Source organism: Lactuca serriola, chromosome 2 (genome assembly GCF_051521515.1).
Source record: "Lactuca serriola cultivar US96UC23 chromosome 2, Lser_US96UC23_V15, whole genome shotgun sequence".
In the NCBI taxonomy this organism is placed as follows: domain Eukaryota; kingdom Viridiplantae; phylum Streptophyta; class Magnoliopsida; order Asterales; family Asteraceae; genus Lactuca; species Lactuca serriola.
This window is the reverse complement of record NC_136409.1, coordinates 223,557,501-223,580,986: the sequence shown is the minus strand read 5'-3', so window position 1 is coordinate 223,580,986 and position 23,486 is coordinate 223,557,501. Positions and strand designations below refer to the sequence as shown.

General features: G+C 32.9%; 1 protein-coding gene and 1 long non-coding RNA gene across 3 annotated transcripts; one reads left to right on the top strand and one right to left on the bottom strand.

Annotated features, from left to right (window-relative positions):
- The first annotated feature begins 708 nt into the window (after window positions 1–708).
- Window positions 709–1,895, top strand: LOC145088685 (uncharacterized). Its single transcript, XR_013701193.1, has 2 exons — window positions 709–984; window positions 1,418–1,895. It is a non-coding gene; the product is annotated as an uncharacterized LOC145088685 (long non-coding RNA).
- Window positions 1,896–9,244: 7,349 nt separating this feature from the next.
- RR16 (response regulator 16) lies at window positions 9,245–11,024 on the bottom strand. 2 transcript variants are annotated; one of them, XM_079028889.1, is made up of 6 exons: window positions 10,799–11,024; window positions 10,514–10,634; window positions 10,327–10,397; window positions 10,038–10,115; window positions 9,636–9,706; window positions 9,245–9,540 (listed from the first exon to the last, which is right to left on the bottom strand). In XM_079028889.1, the coding sequence occupies exons 2-6, from the start codon at window positions 10,617–10,619 to the stop codon at window positions 9,435–9,437; spliced, it is 432 nt and encodes a 143-aa protein (XP_078885015.1). In that variant the 5' UTR covers window positions 10,620–10,634; window positions 10,799–11,024; the 3' UTR covers window positions 9,245–9,434. The 2 variants fall into 2 exon arrangements, with proteins under 2 accessions (XP_078885015.1, XP_078885014.1); XM_079028888.1 differs by lacking the exon at window positions 10,799–11,024 and having other exon boundaries at window positions 10,514–10,742.
- Between the last annotated feature and the right edge of the window lie 12,462 nt (window positions 11,025–23,486).

The window sequence follows — 23,486 nt, the reverse complement described above, 5'->3', positions numbered from 1 at the left end:
TTCTGATCATTTCCTTCTTTTATTTAATGGAAACAGTTTAGACGAAATGAAAAAACTTCTGTCTTTTTAACATGTATTTGCTGTTATTCAAGAAAAACGACGTATTCAAACTTTAATATATGTTGCTTCTTACGTGATCTGAAACTAAAATCTGACTTTTGGAGCACATTGAAACCTGATACATGTTATAAAGATTGAACAATACTTTTATGAAAATTGACTGTTTGGGGGAAACATACACAATTATAGCATTGTATTTTAAAAAACCCACTTATTATAATAAGATATTGTGAATAATTACAAATAAAAATAACAATGTACGTACCTAAAAACGAATATGTATAAAACTGAATATGTAAAAGAAAAAAAAAACGAATTGAAAATAAACAAAACTTTTAAAAAGGAAAAGATTAATTTTGTAAAATGAGTAGATCATAAAACTACTGTAAAATATGTAAAAAGATGAAAAATTATATATTAAACAAACTAAATTTTAAAATATATAAAAATAAATTTGAAAATATTTTATAGTAAAAATTTAGACAAGATTCGAAGGAAAAGATTTATGTAAATTTTTCTCATATTTGTCTATTTCAGAAAGAAGAAAAAAAAAAAAAAAAGTTAAAATGTTTGTTACTTTAGAATATTCCCATCTACAGTTCTACATTACTTTAGAATTATGAAAAGATTTGCTTATTTCTCGAAAATACAAAACGAAGAAAGATGGGGGTGGGGAAGTAGGTAGAAGTAGAAAAGATGTCGACTCAAACCTTTTAAATAGCGAACACGTGTGGGTACTAGAGAACAGTCAACGGCAGATATTAGTGCCACGCATGAAGTTCAAATTCACTTCCCCTCTAACTTTTGCTTCCCTTCCTTAAGTTTTAGACCCCCACCCACATCTTCTTTCACAGATCACAAGCACAACTGCACAACAACACCGACTGCAGATCCACCGATTCCAAACAAATCTCTTTCCTCTTGGTAAGTTTTTCACAGCCATAGCCATAGCCATATTATTATTAGATGATTTTAATTGCTTCTGCAACATACCATCACCACTGATTTTGATGATCATTATACGAGTTCTGATTTTTCAGCATCTGAATCAAGTTTCTCTTCGGCTGAATAAATATCTTGAAATTTTTGTAATCGGCATCCATTGGCTGTGGCCAGTGGGTGCTTTTGAGTTATAGAAGAGGATCGAGTTTCCTCCTATTTAATATAGTATTTCATTATTTCTAGATTTAGATTCAGCCATTGAAGTAGGTCATAATACAATACTCAATTGAGGATCAACGTTCCTCTTTTAAATTTCCGTCTATTGAGCTTTATGTGAGGATCAGAATGGTATCCATAATTTTGCTTACTAATTAGTTGGTACTTTCTTCTAATTCTGGTCAAAAATTGAATTTAGATTTCAGTGAAGAAGACGATCAAGAAAGATGCGCTCCCATGGTCCTCCTCACCATCCTCCTCCACCGCCACATCATCACCCCCCACCTCCTCCGCCTCGCCATACCAACCATGATGGTCCACATGATGGTAACTCACTGGTGTCATTCTGCTGTTGCCCTTGCTTAATGGTGACCTCTCTGATTGGGAGTTGCTTCTCTTGTCTCTGTTACCCTATCCTCCATTGTTTCGGAATGGATCGTCATCAACCTCCTCATCCTCATCGTTACTAGGCTACTAGCTAGTTATAAACTATCTTCATCTCGTATCGTATCACCAATCACCATGTAATGTTGTTGTTCCCCTGTTCCTGTTTCAACTTTTATTAATCATTTACTTTGTTTTTGGCTTTTCTATGGTGTTGTGTTCATGGGAACCTTTTTTATCCAATGGGTATGTAATCGGATCTTTGGATCTTATCATGTAGTTGACTTCTAAAACATGTGTTTCATTTGGTGCATCCGTCATAATCTGAGAAAAGCAATCTATTTAACTGCCACAAAACGATTGTATTGTAGCTAAAACCGATATATGTTTATGTTGACGAAAGAATATATTATTATTATTAATTTATTTATTGAGTGAAGTTAACCATTTTGGACAAAGTAGCTTTCCTTCTTATAAAAATGTTAGAGTAACATTGAATTTGTGGTTAGTTTAGAAACGTTAATGAATTCTGGATAGCAGATCATGAAAATTTAATTAAAAATGGATCAATTTATAATATCCCTACGCGTGTGTGTGTGTGTAAGCATGCGCTTTTTAATACCTTTATTGAAGTTTTAAAATTAGTGGAAAAAATGAAAAAATAATTAATTAGATCTTTTCTAAAAAGTAAAGAAGGAAAGTTATGTTCTTGATTGATTGGTTGTTGAAAATCCTTGTCTCTTCTATTTGAGAATCGTAGTCTCCTAAAAGGTAAAAGTATGTTCCCCATATGAACATGACCATATAAATACTTTCGCCAAACTAAAACAACATGCAAAGATCATTTTACTCGTTGATCAAAGCATAGTTCAAAACAGTAAGGTTTGACCAATTTCATAACTCTTTTGTAAAATTCATTCGTAAATTCCACGCACCTAGTATTATATATACTATTCTACATAGTTTATGCGTATAGTAGATAAAGGAATGAATGTTGAAAGTACAAAATTATATCAAGGCATTTGATGAGTAGATTAGTCCCCCAACATGTCCTATCAAGTAAAAATGATCAATAATCGCCTACAAAAATACAATTGAATGAATTACAAACTCTAATATCTTTGTTATATTATCTGAAATTTCATAGATGTTTCTAAGCTCTTTTATCTCTTAAATACTTTTATAAATGTTCATATGGAGCATAAGCAGAAATGCATGATCATTGGACTTGAATTGTAAAAGTTAGAAAAACTCAACATGTTAGATCTTGGAAGATCACAAAGCCCGTTTGCTAGGAAAATTTTGAAAACGGGTAATCGACCAAATTTCTTCATGTTTGCTAGGCAATTATGGAAAACCCGTTTACTATTCAAATCGAATATTTCTAATCTAATTTCCAAAGACCTTACGTTCAAACATAAATTCACATCCTAGTTAACAACATTAACATAGTTAATTCCTCAATTACAAAGATCAACATCATCATCTTTGATGAAACATGACAAGTAACGTGTATATCTTGAGCCGTCATATGTGTACCACACGTGGGTACCTAAGCCTCAAACGGTCACACAAGTTTCAAACGCACCATGCATATCACCATGATCAAAAGCTAATTCAAAACAATAAGATTTGACCAATTTGACAACTTATTGTAAAATTTATTTTGTGAATGCACCATATACTATTTAAAGTATTCCATATAGTTTATGCGTATTGTAAATAAATCAAAGAACATTAAAAGTACAATATTGTATTAGCGTGCATGTGTGCTTAGGTAATGGACTCACTTCAAGTGTAGATTAGTTCACCAACAAGCAGGGGTGGAGCTTCAACGTTTGATTTGGGGGCCAAAAATATAATATGTATAAAATCGGTGAACAGGAGGGGGTCATAGCCAAAATTTTATATTTTTGGGCCTAATATGTATAAAATTAAAGTATATGGGCTACTTCTAACCAAAAAATCGGTGGGGGGGGGGGGGGGATAGTTGTTGCTAGGGCTGTGCATGGGTCGGTTTGGGTCAGTTTTAGACCCAAACCCAACCCAACCCGTAAATGGTCAGTTTCTGGTTTTCAGAACCCAATGGGATCGGTTTCTGGTCGGTTCGGTTTCTCGGGTTCTAAGATCGGTATGGGCGGTTTTTCGGTTTCTTGGGTTCAACCCATGCACTCAACAATTTATGCATTTACTTGAGACCTTTCATCTACATAGAAAAAAATGCAATCAACATCAACAGTTTCTGGAATTACCAAAAAAAATTGTTTTTAGATCATACAGGAACAAAAATTCTGAATTTCAGCATCAAAAATCATAAGCAAATAGCCAAAAACATCATAATTCATAAGCAAACAACAACAATGTTTCAACAACAATAATCTATATTGTGGGTTCATTCAGCTCTAAAATAATTAAATCAGCTACTCTTTAAATTAAACAACAACAATAATTTGCTGAATATTGATGTCTCTCTTTCTCTAGAGGAACTATGAAGGTTATAATCAAACATTCAAATTCTAGATGAACCATGAAGGTTATAATCCTTGAAGATTATAATCAATGTTATAATCCTTAAGAGAAATTTGAAAACCAACTTGAGAAGTGAGAAGCGAGAATGGAGCGTCGGAGGCGGCGGTTTGGAAGAGTGGCGTCAGTGGTTTGGGAATGGGGTTGTTGGAGTCGGAACTTGTCGGAGATCCTGTTGTTGCTGGTTGCGTCGTCGATTTCGATTGGGGAAGGGGAGACGAGAAAATACGAATGACGATAATGAGAATGGAAGACTGAAGTGAGAAACAGAGACCCCGATTTCGATTTAGTGATTTAGGTTAGGGTTGTTATATTTTCTTATATATATATATATATATATATATATATATATATATATATATATATATATATATATATATAGGTCGGTTTGTCGGTTTTAGGTATGAGTTGGTTTCTTGGGTTGGATAGGTCGGTTTCTGGGTAAAAATCGAAACCGAACCTGATTTTTGGGTTTTAAAAAAAATCTAAACCCTAACCGTCAATTTTGCTTCGGTTTCGCTTTTTTCAGTTTCGGTTTCGTCGGTTTTAATTGGTTTCTCGGTTTGGGTTTGCTCACCCCTAATTGTTGCATTAATCGGGTTTGTTGTAATCCAAACATGCAAACATGCAACAAAAGATTTGGTATTTATCTTTGATCGGGTTTTATGGAAGATAAAAGTGAGTGGCTACATTTTAGCATAATATCGTGGGCTAGATGATAGCTATTATGCAACTCTTTATTTAGTATAAATAGATGTACTTTGTTTTTGTTTAACATATAGGAAGATGTAGACGTTTTGTAATCAAGTTCCATTTTTGCAAGTTTACTTTCACATACATATTTACGTGACTAGTGTGTATGTGGTGGGATGTCAAGTCCACCAAGCAAATTACACCCTTTAGTTGCAAATAAAACGTAATATAATGGTAAAAAGGGTTATCGATCCTCGGGGAAATGGTTGCATTCAACTACGAATGCAGTCTATTAGAACTAGTGCAAATAAACTAACTACAATTAAACTAAAAAGGTGGGGGGGGGGGGGGGGGTGTTGTGATTGCTTGAAAACTAAAAGACTTAAATAACTAAAAAGCTTGCAATTAAGCAAGATGGTAAGATACTCAAATGTTGGAAAAATTGGTTAACCAAGGCAATTCAACACAATGAACATTTGTGTGTTTATCATTAGGATTCAATACAAAGCTTATCATTCATCCCAAGTTGGTTATAACAATCATAAAGCATGATATGCCAAGATTCCAAATAGGTATTATGGAGGTTGGGGAAGCCCACAACATACCTTCTTAATCAAAATCAAAGATCCAATTGAAGCAATTGAACCCAAGAAGTTAATTAGCCATAAGAATGAAGGAATCCCCAATTCCTAGAGGATGTCAATGCTTACACATCCATAAAGGAGCTACGATTCATAAACTAGAGATGATTTCTACCATCATAAAGTTCTTGTTCTAAGTAAATTCAATGATTCAATGCAAAACCAAAGAAATAAACCAACAATTGCTCATTCAAGTACCAAGCTTATGATCAAAGTATCAAATAAGCATAAGAAATATGAACTAGAATCATAAACATGAGATAATTGATAATCAAACATGAATCCTTCAAAAACCCACAAACATTCAAGGGTTTTAGCTAAAGTTAACCAAAATAGAGAGTTTAGCCATTCATGACAATAGAACAACAATCACAAAAGTATAATTGCATAAAGAAACAACCAATAACTTGGAAAAATGAAAAGAAATGAGTCTTGAGCTTCAAAATCGCCTTCTTCAGCTCTCCAATGGTGTAAAATCGAGAGTATGGCTGCTAAATATGATCCCCTAAGGTTATGGTGTGCCAAATGACCAAAATGCCCAAACTGGGCAGTTGTGCGGGTACCCGCACGACGAAAATTCCACCTGTGCGAGTGTTGGTGTGATGCTATTGGCTCCTCATTCCTCTACTCCACCCTTCCACTACCAATGATTCCTTTGGTCCCCTCCATATCCATATGATTTAAACCAACCAATCATCATTTAGCTACAAAAGTGGATACTCCAAGCCCAAAATAAAAGTTTATGACCCATCTTCACAAGTCCAAAATATCCAAGTCTGTAACTCTTAAGGCCCAAATCTCCTTTTATGGATCCGCCAAGCCCAACAATGCCTCGAGGTCCCACTAAGCCCGTCTCCAGTCAAACCGCAACCGCAACGAGCTCCAAAACCCTGCAAAATTCCTTATGCAAAATAAAAAGTCCCAGATACGTTCCATGATAAAGAAAATATAGAATATACAATGCAATACTAACAAAAAGAGCTAAAAATCTAAAATAAACTAATAAAAAATAAGGAAATAAAATATGCAATACTAACAAGTTCTCTTATGTAAATACAATCATAGTTAGCATACACAAATACAATAAAATGAATTACAATTTTTAATATATTCATTATGTTATCTAAAACCTCTCATGTGTTACTAAGCTAATTTATCTATTAAATACTCTTAGAAGATTTGTAGGTAGACATGGCAACTGTGTCGTGTCGTGCGGGTTCGTGTTTTGTCAAAACAACAAACGGGTTGAAACTGTTTGACCATAACCCGACCCATTTAATTAGTGTGTTTTTTCTTGTCAACCCGTTTATTTTTGTGTTGGGTCCGTTTAAGATTTCGTGTTAGAGATATACCTTGAAATATGTCGTGTTAGGTAAGGTTGAAACACTAAACATATTGCAAAAGTATGAGTTTGGTAGATAAAAGGAAAAAGTAAAAGTTAGGAGTGGAACATATAAAATCATAGCAAGTGCATATGACAAAATGGAAAAAATAGGAGTCGGGGAGGCAGAAGACGAGATCATGATAAAAATATAGTGGTCAAAGGGACTATGTAGTTTGGGAGAAACAGAATAACTGAAAATGAAGTGTTGATCTAGATGGCTAAGTAATTTCCACACTATAAAACGACTAATACAAAGATTTTATTTTACTTATGGTTTTGGTTTTGGATCTTTCTAGGCCTAACACCCTTTTTCGTCATCACTATTAAGAGAATTAAGTAACTTTATCAATTACCCATTTACTTTCTCTTTATATATATATATATATATATATATATATATATATATATATATATATATATATATATATAACCTAATAAATGAAAATCAATTTTGTCAAATGTCATGTTCTCATTGATTTTGTCACATGTCTTTTTTTAAAAGTTTTTGAATTATTTTTTTTTCCACTTGTCATTTTCTTGTAATTTTCATTTTCTTGAATTTAAAAACCATATTTTAACGAGATTTATATATGTAAAGCAAATCATTTTATTAAATTACATAATAAATGCTATACAATCTTTCAAATATCTTACATTATATATTAAATTACTTACTTTATTAATTATATTCTTTGTATTTATATAAACTTATTATTTTAAAAAATATGTAATGCTTTTAATTTTATATTAAACTTTTTTTTAAACCCGTATAATACACGGGTTTCACACCTACTATATATATATATATATATATATATATATATATATATATATATATATATATAATTTTAATAGAACCTATAATTTTCGTCAAATGTGTTTTTTTTCTTCAAATTTATCGATTACCCATTTTCTTTTTGTGTTTGTAAGTATAGCTTGAAATATATATATATATATATATATATATATATATATATATATATATATATATATTCTCACAGATTGAGTAATCATATTTATTTATGACAGTTGGTGGTAGATGATGTGGTAGTGGCAGAAGTGGCGGTGATATAAGTGACGGAGGTGGCAGTGGTGGGGTCGGTTGGCGTCAAAGGCGGTGGTAGTGATGGTGGCGATGGTGGCGGAGGAGAAAGGAACATGCGACACTTATGGGTGCAAACGAGTCAAGCTACTCGCGAGCTACTCGAGATTGGATCGTTAAAAGCTCGAATCGAAACCGATTTTAAACGAGCCCGAGCCGAGCTCGAGCTTAATATTAAGTTTGTTTATTAAACGAGCTCGAGCTCAAGCCTATGTCACAAAGCTCAATTAGGCTCGCGAGCCTAAACGATCCTTTATATAATATTATTTATTATATATATATATATATATTAAAATAAATACATATTAGGGGAATTATAAATTTCGGGTATTAGTAAACGAGATTTTTAACGAGCTCGAGCCGAGCTTAAGCTTATTTTGGCACACCAGGTAAAAATGATTTGAGCCCAAGCCCGAGCCGAGCTTGTATAACTCTTTACGAGCTCGAGCCGAGCTCAGTAAAAGAAAGCTCGAATCGAGCCGAGCTCGAGCTCGAGCCTCATATAACTAAACGAGACCGAGCCCAGCCTGGCCAGGCTCGGGCTTGGCTCGGCTCGTTTGCACCCCTAGCGACGCTATATAATCATTTATAATTATAACATGTCTATCACACCGATACATCGGAGGTTAGAGCGGCATATATGAAATATGTGGCTGAAGTTGACTCTCAACATCTCTACTTTTTTTAAATCTCAACGGAACCTCTGTGTGTGTGTGTGTGTGTGTGTGTGTATATATATATATATATATATATATATATATATATATATATATATATATATATATATATTACATAGATATGTTACCTTTAAGGGTAATTTGGTCATTTTAACTTCAGGTTATGTTCCATCTTTGTGCTACCAAACGCCTCACAAATAATTTATAATGTTCAATCAAATACAGTCATCTTCAGTCCAGTCCTATCTTGTTCAGTGCAGTCCAGTCTTGTTCATTCTAGTCCATATATCAAACGTTACCTAAATGTTATATATGTTGGAGTCTCCCTTCTCTCCATAAAGGGACTTTTTTGGAGAGACGGTTTGGGCTCCACGTATATGTTATATGGTATTAGAGCCAAAGTCCCGCACCCTTATGATTCAACACGTACATATCTATCATCATCGAGCCTCTAACTATGAAGGCAGCATTAGTGTATCATGCATTAGTGTGAGGTTGCATGTTTATAGTTATACATTAGTTGTAGCTAAATATAGTTAGACATTTAGTAGACGGTGTTGCATTTTTAACAAGAAATAGTAGTTGTCATGGACGGTTCTTTTAGAAGTGAGAGGGCTACTTGTGTCGAAACAAACAAATTTAATTAACATGCTACAAAATACAACAACTGAGTTCAACAATTGTAATCATACTAAATATCCCAAATTAACTAACCCTACTATTCTTCATGATGCATTTAGAAGAAGACAGAAAACCCAAACAGACAAAAACCAAAAATCGCTAGCATTAATCAACGTAAGTGGCTCTTATCAACGTTTTTCAACTTCCACATTTGTTAATTGATGTCTCAACTTCTTCACGTCGGATAACTTCAAAGGCTTCAACATGAACATATGTGCCCCCATTTCCAAGCATCTAATTTGTTCAAATTTGTACATTTAAATACGGTATTAATTAGTCTTTAAAAGAACAAAGAAATAATGTGAGGTTAACAAAGACAGGGAACTTACTCATTGATTCGTGTCGGAATATTCTCGGATGACATGATGATTACAGGAACTTCCTTCAATACTGATGATTCCTGGTTGCAATTAATTGCAAATAATTTTATCAAGAAATGTGAATAACAAAACGTGTATTGCCAAAAACGATTAGAAAATATTATCATTATGTTTTTAATAGCAAATTACAACTTACAAGAATGATTTTATAGAAATTATGAATACTTTTTCTAAGATACATATGATAACTGTGATCTAGTTGCTATATTATATTGGTCATAAGCCTTGTTGGTAGGGACACAATAAACGATATTCACCCTTTTATACATATGGTAATTGTTGATCATTGATTATGTTTGGACAAACGAAATATATTCCAAAAAATCAATAACAATAATTATGAAGAATCACCTTGATTTTCTGAAGAAGCTCATACCCCGTCATTCCCGGCATGCAATAATCTGTAATTATCATATTTACTTTTGAACCCTGTAGATTTCAATCGTTACAGTGTTAGTCCGTAGGGTTACAATTCATTAAAATCAAGCACACAACTTTAGTTCATCAAAGAAAAAATAAAACTAAACTTTCATGTTTTCACACTAAAAATGGAAATGAAGCAAACAATAAGGAACAATGATATTATTGAAAATGATAACTGGGAAAAATGGATATCATGCATATAATGTATGAGACTCACATTGTTTTGTTGATGATTCTCTTTTAAACCTAAATATTCCAATGCTCTCATCCCATTTTCTGCCGTAGTAACTGCTACCAATGATTCAAACATGCAATCAAGAAAAAGCAAATGTATGTAAGCTAATTGTATGATTAAGTGAAGTATATATGAGAAAAAAATGAAATAATGTTTGTGATTTAATTACCTCTGCAGGAAGAACTTTTGAGCAATTTTTCAACGAGTTTACGATCGATCAGATTATCATCAACAGCTAGAACATGAGGCACGTCTTCTTCATAATTACACGCCATTAAAGTACTTGATTTCTAAGATGATCAGATTCAAAATGAATGAGTGATGCAGCGTGATATATATATTAGCAAGAGCACCGATGGATATGCATACATATATAATATATGTATATACGTGTATATATAGAGAGAGAAATAGAAGAATTACAGAGGAGGAAATCAGATGCAGGGTCACTCACAGATATTTCGTGATCTTCTTTTGGTTGCTCTCGATTCGATGCAGTCCCCCACAAAAATCCTATTCTTAGTATTCTTTCTCTCTCTCTCTCTCTAGAATTTATAGCTTTCTCTCTCTAAAATATCAAATGAGAATAAATATATTCATCCATATCGGTATCCATTGCCTACTGCACCTAAAGATTTTCTTCAGATTTAAATTTTATTCCAAATAATATTTCTTCTCCAATCACAGACTAGGTCATTTCATATTCCAGTAAATCCATTTCCAACAACTATAGATTCAGATTCATATCCTCTTAGGGCTTAGCGATGATGGATACATATTTATGTTCATTCTTCATATTAATTAAATGCCCATTTATACCATTGAATCAATTTATATCTTAGACTTGTCATTGCTGGTTTGTCGGTAAATGCTAAATCTTTATTCCATCAACTTTTTTCTTTTTTTCTTACTCTAAATCCGGACATATGATATATATATGCCACATTTCATAATATATATATATATATATATATATATATATATATATATATATATATATATATATATATATATATATTCAGATTCATTTAAGACCATTCTAATTTTGTGAGACCGTGAGACCAAATCTAAAAATAATTTTAAAATGCAAAATAAATGGAAAAATCCAAAAATTCTTTTTTTAAATATTATTTTTGGAGCTTGAGTTAACTAAAAAAAATCCCGTTTTTTTTTAAAAAATACGTGAAATATTTTAATAGAATATTACACTGACATATTTTAAAAAAAAATTAAATGCAAAATAAATGGAAAAATCTTAAAAAAAATTTAAAATATTATTTTCGGAACTTGAATTAAATAAAAAATAAATAAAAAAAACCCATTTTTTTTTTGAAAAATACGTGAAATATTCTAATAGAATATTACACTGTACATATTCAAAAAAATAATTTTAAAATGCAAAATAAATGGAAAAATCCAAAAATTCTTTTTTTAAATATTATTTTCGGAACTTGAATTAACTAAAAAAAATAAAAAAATGCGTCTCACGATCTCACAAAATTAGGCCGTCTCAAATGAACCTATATATATATATATATATATATATATATATATATATATATATATATATATATATAGAGAGAGAGAGAGAGAGAGAGAGAGAGAGAGAGAGTTCAAATGAGACCATTTTGTGACCAATGAAAAAACAATCTTTACATCATGTGAAAAAAAAATTAAGAATTTTTAGATTATATTCTAATATTCAACTACATATTAACTATAAATATTAAAATATTATTTTTATAATATCCTAATATTCTATTAAAATAGTTAGAATATATACTAATAATCTACTATAACTGTTAGAATATGCTATATATTCTACTAGATTATTACACTTAAAATTTTGTTATAATATTTCATATATATAAAAAATATGTATTTTATTTTTTATTTTTTATTTTTAATTTTTAATAAAAACAATGACGGAAATAATATTTTAAAAAATTCAAGAATTTTGATTTACTTTCATTATATAATTTTTTTATCTCAAAAATCTAATACTCATATCCCACAAAAAAAACTCATCACCAAAATATATATATATATATATATATATATATATATATATATATATATATATATATATATATATATATATATATATTAGATTTTGGTTTCATGAATATATTGAAATATATATTCTCCAAAATGACGTAGTTATTAAGGACACCACTAATTAACCTACTTAACTTATATATAGTCCTAGAGTTCTAGCGGCAGTTATACTTCAATTTCAAAAAAAAAAAAAAAAAAGTTTGAAAAGGTAACCAAATTTGCAAGATTAGGACTTAGGAGTTTGTAATTGTTTATGAAGACTTAAAAGTATATAATTTCTCTAAACATATTTAAGAAGTAGGGTGTTTGGATAAATAGTTTTTTAGCTTATTAGTTTATTGTTTATTGGTTTATTGAGGTGGGAATAAATATTTTTTTTAAATGTGTTTGGATTAGCATATTGCGTTGGGAATAAGTAATAAGCAATAAGCATTTGAAGTGTTTGACAAACAAAACAGTTTATATGAGTAAATTGATCAATAAACAATAAGCAATAAACATTCTCCTCTTTACTTATTAAAATCAGCTTATTTAGCTTATTTCTACCGCAATAAGTTGATTTTTAAAGACTTCTATTCAAACACTTAAATTTGCTTATTACGATGAGATTAAGCAATAAACAACATATTTTTTCTGTATCCAAACACCTCCTTAGTATTTGTATTCATGAATCAAAAGTAGTTTGCATTAGAAAGTTGTCATCTCCATTTCCCAAAACAATAAAAGAAATTATCATTACTAGAATTTGGATGATTAAAAAATCTTAAGAAAATAGTATAATTATGTGATCTTTTTGTTATTTGTGTTGTACAAGAAACCATTATTACTTCTAAATATATAGATACTATGAATATTAAAATTAAATGAATGTGGGCACATTAGTTAGGTGCACATTAGTGTTTTCTGACTTGAGGGATCTCATCATCGATTTGTAATTTTACATTATTATTTTATCTATTTAATATCTATAATTCTTTATCATCGATTTAAATGATCACTGAGAAATAAAATCTCAATACATATAATTTACAAGAAATCAAATATCACTCTAAATTTTTTCTTTCTTTTATTTTCAGACTCATTAGTATAAAAATATGTCAAGAAAAGTTAAGAAAAAAATTAATAGATTCCATATGTAATGATTTTACGTGAACATGAAAATAAATAGAAACGAAAGATGTGATGATATTTAACTTTTCATAGTTTAATTGTGGACACATGTTAAGTAAGACTATCATCTCATTATCCCAAAAAATTGTCATGCTAAGAGGTGTACTAGCAAAACATCATACGTTATCTATAGGTGACATCTGTTATAACATGTGAACATCACTTATTTGTGTGTTATGGTGTGTTAAGGTGTGCACCATATCTTATTCTTAAGTGATATGTGTTATAACATGTGAACATCACTCTTGTGTGTGTTATTGTGTGTTAAGGTGAGCTGGAACGAAAGTTTGTTATCCTTAGATGACATGTGTTGTAACATATGAGCACCACTCATTTGCGTGTTATGGTATGTCTATTGAAATTTGTATAGAGTGAATTATTGAAATCGTCCCTGTGGTTTGGTCAAAATTGCACGTTTGGTCCCTAACTTTTTTTTTTGCACTCGGATCGTCCCTGTGGTTTGATTTTGTTGCGTTTTTCGTCCATGTGGTTTGATTTTGTTGCGTTTATGAACGGTATATATTTTAGTATGTTACATATTGCTATCAAAATTTTCCGTCAAACTTATATATATACATATATATATATATATATATATATATATATATATATATATATATATATATATTACTTTATTTAACTATGTATTTTAAACTATTATCTTAATAAATTTCATCTAAAAAATTATATTTTAAAATATATTATACTTAATATGTTTTGAAATGTGTAATTGCAGTTAAAACTGGAGTTGCGATGGAAAAGGAAGGAAACGAAGTTGAACGGACGAAAAACGGCAAAATCAAGAACAAAGTTGAAAGACGCGTCGCGCCCTGTTAAAAATCTGCAAAGATTGCATTTTTCCCTGTGTTGGCTTACATTTTCATGTCCAATACGGAAACCCGATACTACACTATGGCAAAGGAATTACCACGTCATGGTGTCGTTGTAACCTATAAATTAAGCCGAAAATTAACCCTAAAAAGAGATCTTATATTCCACTTTGATTTATGGGAAATACACCTCAGAGCTGGGAGTTTGAGAGTCTAGAAAACAGTCAGATGGTCGTTAAACTAATATGGAGCGAAGATTTGAATGATTCGAGACCAGATTCATGACGGGAATCATTTTGTTTGCTTTTCTGATCATGATTAATACTCCAATTGATTTTCTACTGTTTTTACTTTCTAAATTTAGGTGTTAAAACATTTTCCTTTGTGTTTGAAATAGATTAATCATGATATTATGGATCAAATTGCTATTTTGATTGTTTATTCCTTTTTAATTTATCGTGTCAAGTTTGATTGAAGATTCATATGTGTTAAAAGATCGTTGCTTTATTACTTATTGTTGAGTCTATGTGATTAAAAGACCAATCCAATTAAGTTTTTTTTGAATCATAGTTGTTTTTTTATTGTATAATAATTGTGACCAGTGTTGGATCAAAATATAGTGTTAGGTTAATAAAGTTATGAACTTAATCTATGTGCATGTTTTAGATGACCAATCTTCGCAAAATTTAATTCTAACAATCTTTAGGATTAATAAAAATCAAATCTTGCATTGTAACACCCTGTTTCGAATCGTTTCCTATTTTGGAGTAGTAATCAAGGATTGGGTATTTGCAGGCTTGGGACCCTTGAAGAATTGAGTTTTGGACTCATTTGGGGTTGGATAATGTAATTTGGATGATTCAGGTATTCGGTTTGTGTTTTGGAGTCAAAGGGTATTTCGGTTATTTGTCAGCACAGGCTTCTGTGGAAAATGGATATTCGTTAGGGATTTGGTAAGGCATGTACGAGTTTATGGAAGTGTAGAGCTTCTCGTTACCTTTTTATGGATATAAGGAACGTCGGAATCGAAATTATAACGAAGAAGTTATGGCCTTCGGAGTATATTAGGGTTCAGGGTTAAGCAGTACGTGGGGCATACATATGTGTACGCACGGCGTACTAGTTCTAAAGCATTTACACGGGGCGTAAAGCGATGTACGCGGGGCATATTGATGCGAGGCAGGATCGCGCCTTCGGGCACGTACGCGAGGCGTACAAAGGTGTACCCAGGGTGTACGTGCACCTTAATGAAAAACCTAGATCTTGATGTTGTACCCTATATAAACACATTAAGTCTTTATAGTTGGCCTCCTTACCAGCCTCCAAGTTCTCAAAACCATAGAAATCATCTTTAAGCCTCTATAGTTGTAATCTTGAGCTCATGATGTGCATTTTGTTGTTTATGGGTCATTTCCAAGAAGATGGAGTTTGATGTAAGGTCGTGAATCAAGGATGAGCTTATGGATCTAGATTATGTGCTTTATTTCCAGCTCAATTGAGGTATAAAGCTATGAACTTGATCATTGATGTCTCAGATCTATCATTTATGAGTTTTGGTTCCTTTTTGGCCCCATGGATGTGGTTTAGTGGCTAGATGCCACTCCAAGAGCTTTGAGTTTCCCCTCTTGGTGTTTCTGAGGTTCAAGGTCCATAAAGTTGGCACCTTTAGGGTTTAAATCCATCCATGCATGAGTTGGGTCATTTCCATGGTAGTAGAATGCTATATTTCGTGGTTGGGTCTTATTGGGGGCATGCAAAGTCACCAAGTTAGTGACTTTATGGCTCTAGACTCATTTTGGGACTTGGTTATGTGGTTTGGACTTCTGGATCTATGCATTAAGAGCTTAAAGGAAGGATTTGGCTTATTGGGTGTACAAGTCTGTATGCGCAGCGTACAAGACAATCAGTGAGTACGCTTAGCGTACAAATGGGTACGCCCGTCGTACTCAGTCAAGATGGTTTTGGCCTTTTGGGCTTTGTGTTTGGGCTTGGGTGTTTGAGTTCTTAATGGGCCATCTGAGTATCAATGTCTTGGATTAGGATTTTTGGTTGGGCTTTAGGGTAAGGCCCATGTAAGGATTTTGGGCCCAATTTGGAAAATTAGGCCATAATTGGGCATTGGTTGGTTATTTGGCTTTTGGGCCTTTCAAGTTGTGAGTTTGGGCCTTGGTCTTGGACCAAGCTTGGTAGGGGTAAAATGGTCTTTTTACCCTGGGTATGGATTTATGGTTATGGTTTGGAACCCAATAGATAATTGGGTGTTGTTTTGATTTTGACAGTTCGGGGAATCTGTCAACCAGTAGCCAGGGATCGTCTGTGTGATTCAGCAGTGCGAGGTGAGTCTCCTCACTGGATTTAGCAGGTCGAAGGCACTAATGTCGGTCCATGGTTTATATGTTTGGATGCTAGATGCATGTTAGACTCTTGCATGTGTTATATGATAGTATGCTTACCGGCCAAGGCCCGATGCCAGGCGGGGCCTGATGAGGATATCGTATGTTAGTTATCAGTACGTGCTTTACGCTTACCGGGCGAGGCCCGATGTCAGGCAAGGCTCGATGACTGAATGATATGCTATAGTCTTTGTGATTATTACATGTGCTAGTATGGTTATATACTTATATGATTATATGGTTATATGGTTATGTGTGTACTGGGCGGGGATCGATGGTAGGCAAGGCCCGATGACTGGAACATATGCTAGTGTTTATGATCATTTTATGTGTTAGCATGATTACGTGATATATTTTATGTGTATAGTGGGTGAGACCTAAGAATAATGTAATCCGAGCGGGGCTTGATGTCAGGCAAGGCCCGAGGTCAAGTGGGACTCGAGACCAGGCGAGGCCCGAAGGAGGGCGAGGGCCCAGTATGTGATTCCTGTATGAATGGTATGTGGTATCTTTTGGAACTCACTAAACTTCGAGCGTTTTGATTATTTGAAGGCTTGGAGGAAACGAACTTTAAATTTGCAAAAAATAGAAGAATTTTCGAGCATGCGGTGATTATTTTTTGGCGATTACGTGAGCTATGGATCATTTGGAGAATCCAATTCGGTCTTAAAATGAATTGAACTTGAAGAAAAATGGACTAGAAATTGATCGGACTCGAACTGGGACAGTGGACTAAAGTAGTGCAGGCCCAACAAATGGAAATGGCCCATTCTCCATCAGTTCACGTGGCCTGTGTAAGAATACCATGTGGCCCGCATGAGTTACTGAAAGGCCAATTTCGTGATTTTACTTTTGGCTTCTATGTGAGGAAGTTTGGTGGAATTCTGTTGAGACTTTTTTCACATCCGAAAGTTGGTGATTTCTATGGAGTTTGGGAGCACTCTGAAGACATAGAATAGCTCAATAATTTCATCTTTTTGCTGTTGATTCTTGCTAAATGTTTGGTACAATCTATCCTTACTTTGTTTTCTTGAGTTTAGCCATGTTAGGCTAGACTAAACTTGATTGACTTTGGTGATATCACTTTGAATGTTTGTTGAATGTTGAAGACTCCATGAACTTGTTCTTGAATCTTTATGAGAATGTTTTGTGTTTTAACATCTTTTTACTACTTGTATGTTTTTATTCATGAGTTTAAATGTATTTGTAATGATTAGTTGGTTAATTTCTTGATTAAGTAAAGGATCCTCAAATTAGCAAGCAACAAGAGATTCTTGTGTTGGTTTTACTTTGGGAACTGATTTGTACACAACAAAATTTCTTCATACACAACAATTTATGCTTTAAAATGTTGTATTGTACAACTCCATTAAACATAAAATGTTGTGCACGGAAAAAAAAAATTGTGTATGAATCACTTCTCTTTTACTTTACACAATCATAAAAACATTTTCTCCAACATGGAAGTGGAAGCATTTGACTCCTCTTGGATTTGGTAACTTTTTGGTTCTTAATGCTAGTTGACTTTCACTAATTACATGCTTAATGGAAATTGTGACTTTGACTAGGGAAATTGTTATGAGCTTCTCTAACCATTTTAACAACTAAGGAAAGTCTAGGTGATCTCAAGATTCTTGGATTACTATAGCCAAATTAAAGATTTAAAACAAGTATTGCACCAGTTCTAATGGTATGTTCATTAAATGTTCAAGTGAGGAAACCTTAAGTCAACCATCTTTCTCTTATTGATTTTACATCAAACCCTTGTTTTTGTTGAAATTGTCTATTTAAATCTTAGTTTAATTCGAGTTTATTTCAAGTATTTCAAAAGACCAAAACCCCATTTTTTTACTCTTATTGTTAATTACAAGTATTTTTACAAAGAGATTTTCATAAAGTAATAAAATTGAACCAATCTACGCAGATTCGACCCCTTTACGACTATACACTATTTTAGTGTACAAGATATAAGGTTATTTATTTTGTTGGCCTCGGCAACCACCAAAATGCCAAAACAATCATTGATTCCCTGATCGCCACGCCGTGGCAGCCAACGGCCACGTCGTGGGGACTGGTCTGAACAGCCCAAACGAGCTTAATTCATTTTCTTCCGATTTCAAGAGCTACAAAACTCAGATTTGATTCTTTCTAAGGTCTTAATAGATAAATGTCTAACTTTATCCATCTAGAATGTCCAAACCACCAAGATCTATACTTTAAGGGGGTGTTTGGCTTATCTTTTGAGAGGCTAAAAGTCCTTTTAGGAAAAGTTGCAAAAAGTCAGGTTTTCCTGACCTTTCCAAAAAGTTCATTTTCCTTATATTCAAAATCTAAAAGTAGCTTTTAAAAGTGCTTTTACCAAACATCTTTTACCTTTTATCTTTTACTAAAAGGACTTTTGGCCTCTCAAAAGATAAGCCAAACACCCCCTAAGTCTCAAAGGGATCCAAAAATGTATCTTTCTCAACTTAATCCATTAAGTCCAAGTCTCCCACTTTCAGATCTGAATCAAAAATATATCTAGAGCGACAAAGTTTCCAATATTATCCATTATAATGTCACAATCATTCAAGATCTAAACTTTAATACACCAAAATGGCCTAAAGGACCAGGATAACTTGCATGGCTAAAAGGGAAGACAAAAGATCATAAATCTCCTAGTCCATAAGGTCCAAGAAACATTCCAAACTGATCAAATATTGTGGGGTCCACTCGATTCCAAGATCACCCATAAAATGGACCAAAAGTGCCAAAAACTCCAAATGACAAGATCTAATGAACTAGATAGCAAGAGTGGAACTTTATACTCACAATGGTCCAGAAATATAATGCCTTTGATGGATCCAAACTTGAAGTATCATTCCTTGCAACCAAAAAAACATTCTTGATCTTTAAGCTCCATAAAAATAACATAAAAACATCCAAAAGAGGAGGGAAGAGAGAGAGAGAGAAGAAATTCAAATCTTGAAGGTGGAGGCTAGGGTTTCTCCCAAGGGGTTCTAGAGATGATGGAAGTTGATAAAATGCTCAAAAATACGAAACATTAAGCTTAAATATGTTGAAAACCCTAAATAAAATCATGGGCTTGGGGCTGACTAATTGCCACGCCGTGGGCTTTGATCCCCAAACCGTCGCCACGACTTTTCACCCAAATCCACCTCAACTTCAAACATCCATAACTTCTTTGTTTCAACTTCGTTTTCGGCGATCTTAACATCCACATAAAGGTATTGACGAGCCTCACGCTTCTATATAGTTAATTTTGGCTTAACATATGTCGAACTAAAAACCATAATCCATGCAAGAAGCCTAACAAATTCCCATTTTACCCTTTGGCTCCAAAACAAAACCCAAGAGCTTAGATCATATAACCAATACTATCAACATATAATAGGGTCTAAACCATATTCCCTTGAAGCCCAAATTCTTTACTCGATCCATTTATATCCACGATTCCAAAATAAGAATCTTTTTTGAAACAAGATGTTACATAATAATATAATAAATAAATAAACAATTACAAAGTATATTTTTTAAAATAACATTGTTTGATATTAATAATATAATAAATAAATAAATAATTACATAATATGTGTTAATGACATCAAATCTAGCTAGGACGAGGCACCGGGTTTTATAACCATGTGAGGTCTGAGGTGGGGAGTTTGATCTCTGCCAAACCCTCTTAATAGTTCCTCATGTGGGGAATTTTTCCCTAGAATCCCTATGTGGTTGTGTCTTCCCTATTAGATGATTCGATCTCAGGGCCTTTGTTGAAATATATGAAGGGACTTTCGTTGAAACAAGTTGTCATTCCAAAAAAATTACATAGTATGTAACAATAATGTTTTTTAATCTATGGTATTGGTATCATTTTGAAAATTTTGAAAATTACTTTTTATAATACACATTTTTATATTTAAATCTATTTTGTATATTTATTATTTAATAAATAGATTATGTAATATAAAATAGAAAAATAGCAAAAATGGCCCCTATAGTATGCATTTTTTGGGGTTTTAGTCCAAACCTCGACTTTTTTGGATTAGTGGTCCTTTTGAGCTAGTTTCGTTGCATTTTGGTCCATCTGAATAGTGAAATGACTGTAATACCCTTAGGGTATTTATTTTCCATTTTTCTTTCATTTCTTTTTAAATCTAATACTAATTTATTTATTTTAATAATTAAAAATAAGAAAGGGCCCACATTCTCTCTCTCTCTCTCTCTAAAAAAACAAGCATTAATATTCAATACCCCATTGTTCTTATCATAACATGATGTATAGAACTATAAATGTTGCTCACAATTTTGGTACAACCAGTGCATTTGCAGCTTGAAGCTCAACATCTCCAGCTATTATGGTGGAGACGACTAAAACACTCCTTCACTATGTAGCATACTCTGTTCAGAAAGTTGAAACTTTATTACATGTCATTTGGTCGAACAGTTAGTGGGCAGGATTTATGCAACATTCTTCCTGACAACACCTTGCTTCATGCTTTTCATGCTTCCTCTAAAACCTTGTAGGATAAGCAAAAGTGTTGTTTAAAAGCAAGGAGATTGAATCAGAGTAGATGTATGGTTGATTGAGGTTTAATGGAAAGCGAATCGAGTTGAGAGGCAATGGGTCGACATCCACGGAGACTAACGACACAATTACCCCACCCATCTTCTCTCAACACACATCCAATTACCTCACCCATCTTCTTTCTTCTTGCTTCTCGCCTGCACGCACGATCACAAAAAAATGCGTCGTTTTTTAGTTCGGGTTATCGAAGGTGCCCATGTTCTATATGAAGTTGAAGGATGATAATGGAGGCTATCGGTGTGTGAAGATGATGGTGTCAGTCTGTGAGGATGAGGGTGGCTTTCGCTGGATTTCCTGTTGTTGGCTTCACATATGTATCACATCGAATCTACGTTACCAAACCTTTCTCATTGTTTATTCTCTTTTAAATTGATCTCTATATTTATTATCACATCTTTCTCTATTCACATCGAAGAAAACCCCATTTAGATTCCGAAAAAGATGAAGCTGAAAGAGGGAGAAAATGTTATGAACTTAAACAGTGAAGATTAGCGTGGTGTATTGGTAATTGCTATTTGCATTTCGGTATCATGAGATGCTTTAATGAAGCCTCGTCACCAAATACTCAAAATTGACCCTTCAAGGCTACCTTCAAATATCCTTTTTGAAATGAAAAAAAAACATTCAATTTTTGCAAATGAATGAATCGAAACAAGCTACCTTATTAAGTTTTAGAATCGAAACATGCGTATGGTCATTAGTATGTGTGTGTTATGAGTTAGGAAAAGCTTGATGAAGATGACTAATGTTTTTTATGTATGTGGGTTTTGCAAGTGAAACACTGAGAGAGGGAGAGACAGACAGATAGACAGACAGAATGTGGGCCTCTTCTTATTTTTTTTAATTATTAAAATAAATAAATTAGTATTAGATTTAAAAAGAAATGAAAGAAAATTTGAAAAATAATATACTAGGGTATTACAACCATTTTACTATTCAGAGGGACCAAAAACACAACAAAACTAGCTTAAAAGGACCACTAATCCAAAAAAGTTGGGGTTTGGACTAAAACCCCAAAAAAATGTATACCACAGGGACCATTTTTGCAATTTTGTCTATAAAATATAGAAAATTACAAAAATGGTCCCTAAGGTTGTCAAAAATATGTGGTTTTGGTCCAAAAAAATTTGGTGGTGTATCATTGGTTCAATTTTAGATCTCTTGTGCGATTTTGGTCTCTATCAACTTAAAAAGACTATTATATCTCTTATATTTGTTTTTTATTTTTTATATTAATCTTGATGCTTTTTAATTTATTAAAAGACAAAATTGAAAAAATGGTCCTTGTTGTTGTCAAAATTATGTGATTTGGTCCAAAATAAAGTTTGGTGGTGTAATAGTGGTCAAATTTAAGATACTTTGTGTGGTTTTGATCCCTATGGTTGTCATTTTTTGTGGTTTTGATCCATACCTTACTTGAAATGACAAATGTGCATTTAACTTATTCTTTTTTTAATTTAATTTTACTTTAATTTTAAAAATACCAAAAAAAGAAAACCCACCCACCCACCCACCCCCTCCTAAATCACACCCTACCCCACTTCCTACTTCCACATCATTTATCTATTCCTCTTCCAAGACTAAGAAAAAACCCACACACACATAAATATACACTCAAAACACACACATACACATACAAACCATCCCATGCCCCTTGATTATGCTCCTTATTCTCCTTAATTTCAATGCAACTGTCAATTAAAAGAAATAAAGACTAGGAACAATGTTGGTCAAGATCAAAAACCGGTCCCCTATTCTTCCATTTTTTTTCTTGAGTTGCAGGTTTCCAAGAGAAAGAGCAGTTGTTATTCGATGGTGATCTATCATCCTTCTTATACTCCTCTTCTTAATCGACCCCTTCTTCCACAGACCCCCACCCTCGTATTTCCCCCATCCACCGCCATGAGACCCTCATGCACCGTCGCCCCTATTTGTTCATCGCTACCCCGACCATGCTTGTTCATCAACGTCGTCGCTGCTTGTTTATCATTATCATATCCTTCACATCTTTCTCTTTGAAATGTGAATCAAAGAAAAAAGATGCAAATTTTTGTGTAGGTTTCATTTGGGTTTCAATTTTAATTTCAGATTTATGCACTTATA

What these genes read in the sequence shown, in the direction of transcription:
- RR16 (XM_079028889.1), bottom strand. Translation starts at nt 10,619, where the DNA reads ATGGCGTGTAATTATGAAGAAGACGTGCCTCATGTTCTAGCTGTTGAT. An exon ending in AGCTTCTTCAGAAAATCAAG is followed by an intron (nt 9,707 to 10,037) that starts GTGATTCTTCAT and finishes AATTGCAACCAG; the next exon opens with GAATCATCAGTATTGAAGGA. An exon ending in ATTCCGACACGAATCAATGA is followed by an intron (nt 9,541 to 9,635) that starts GTAAGTTCCCTG and finishes TGAACAAATTAG; the next exon opens with ATGCTTGGAAATGGGGGCAC.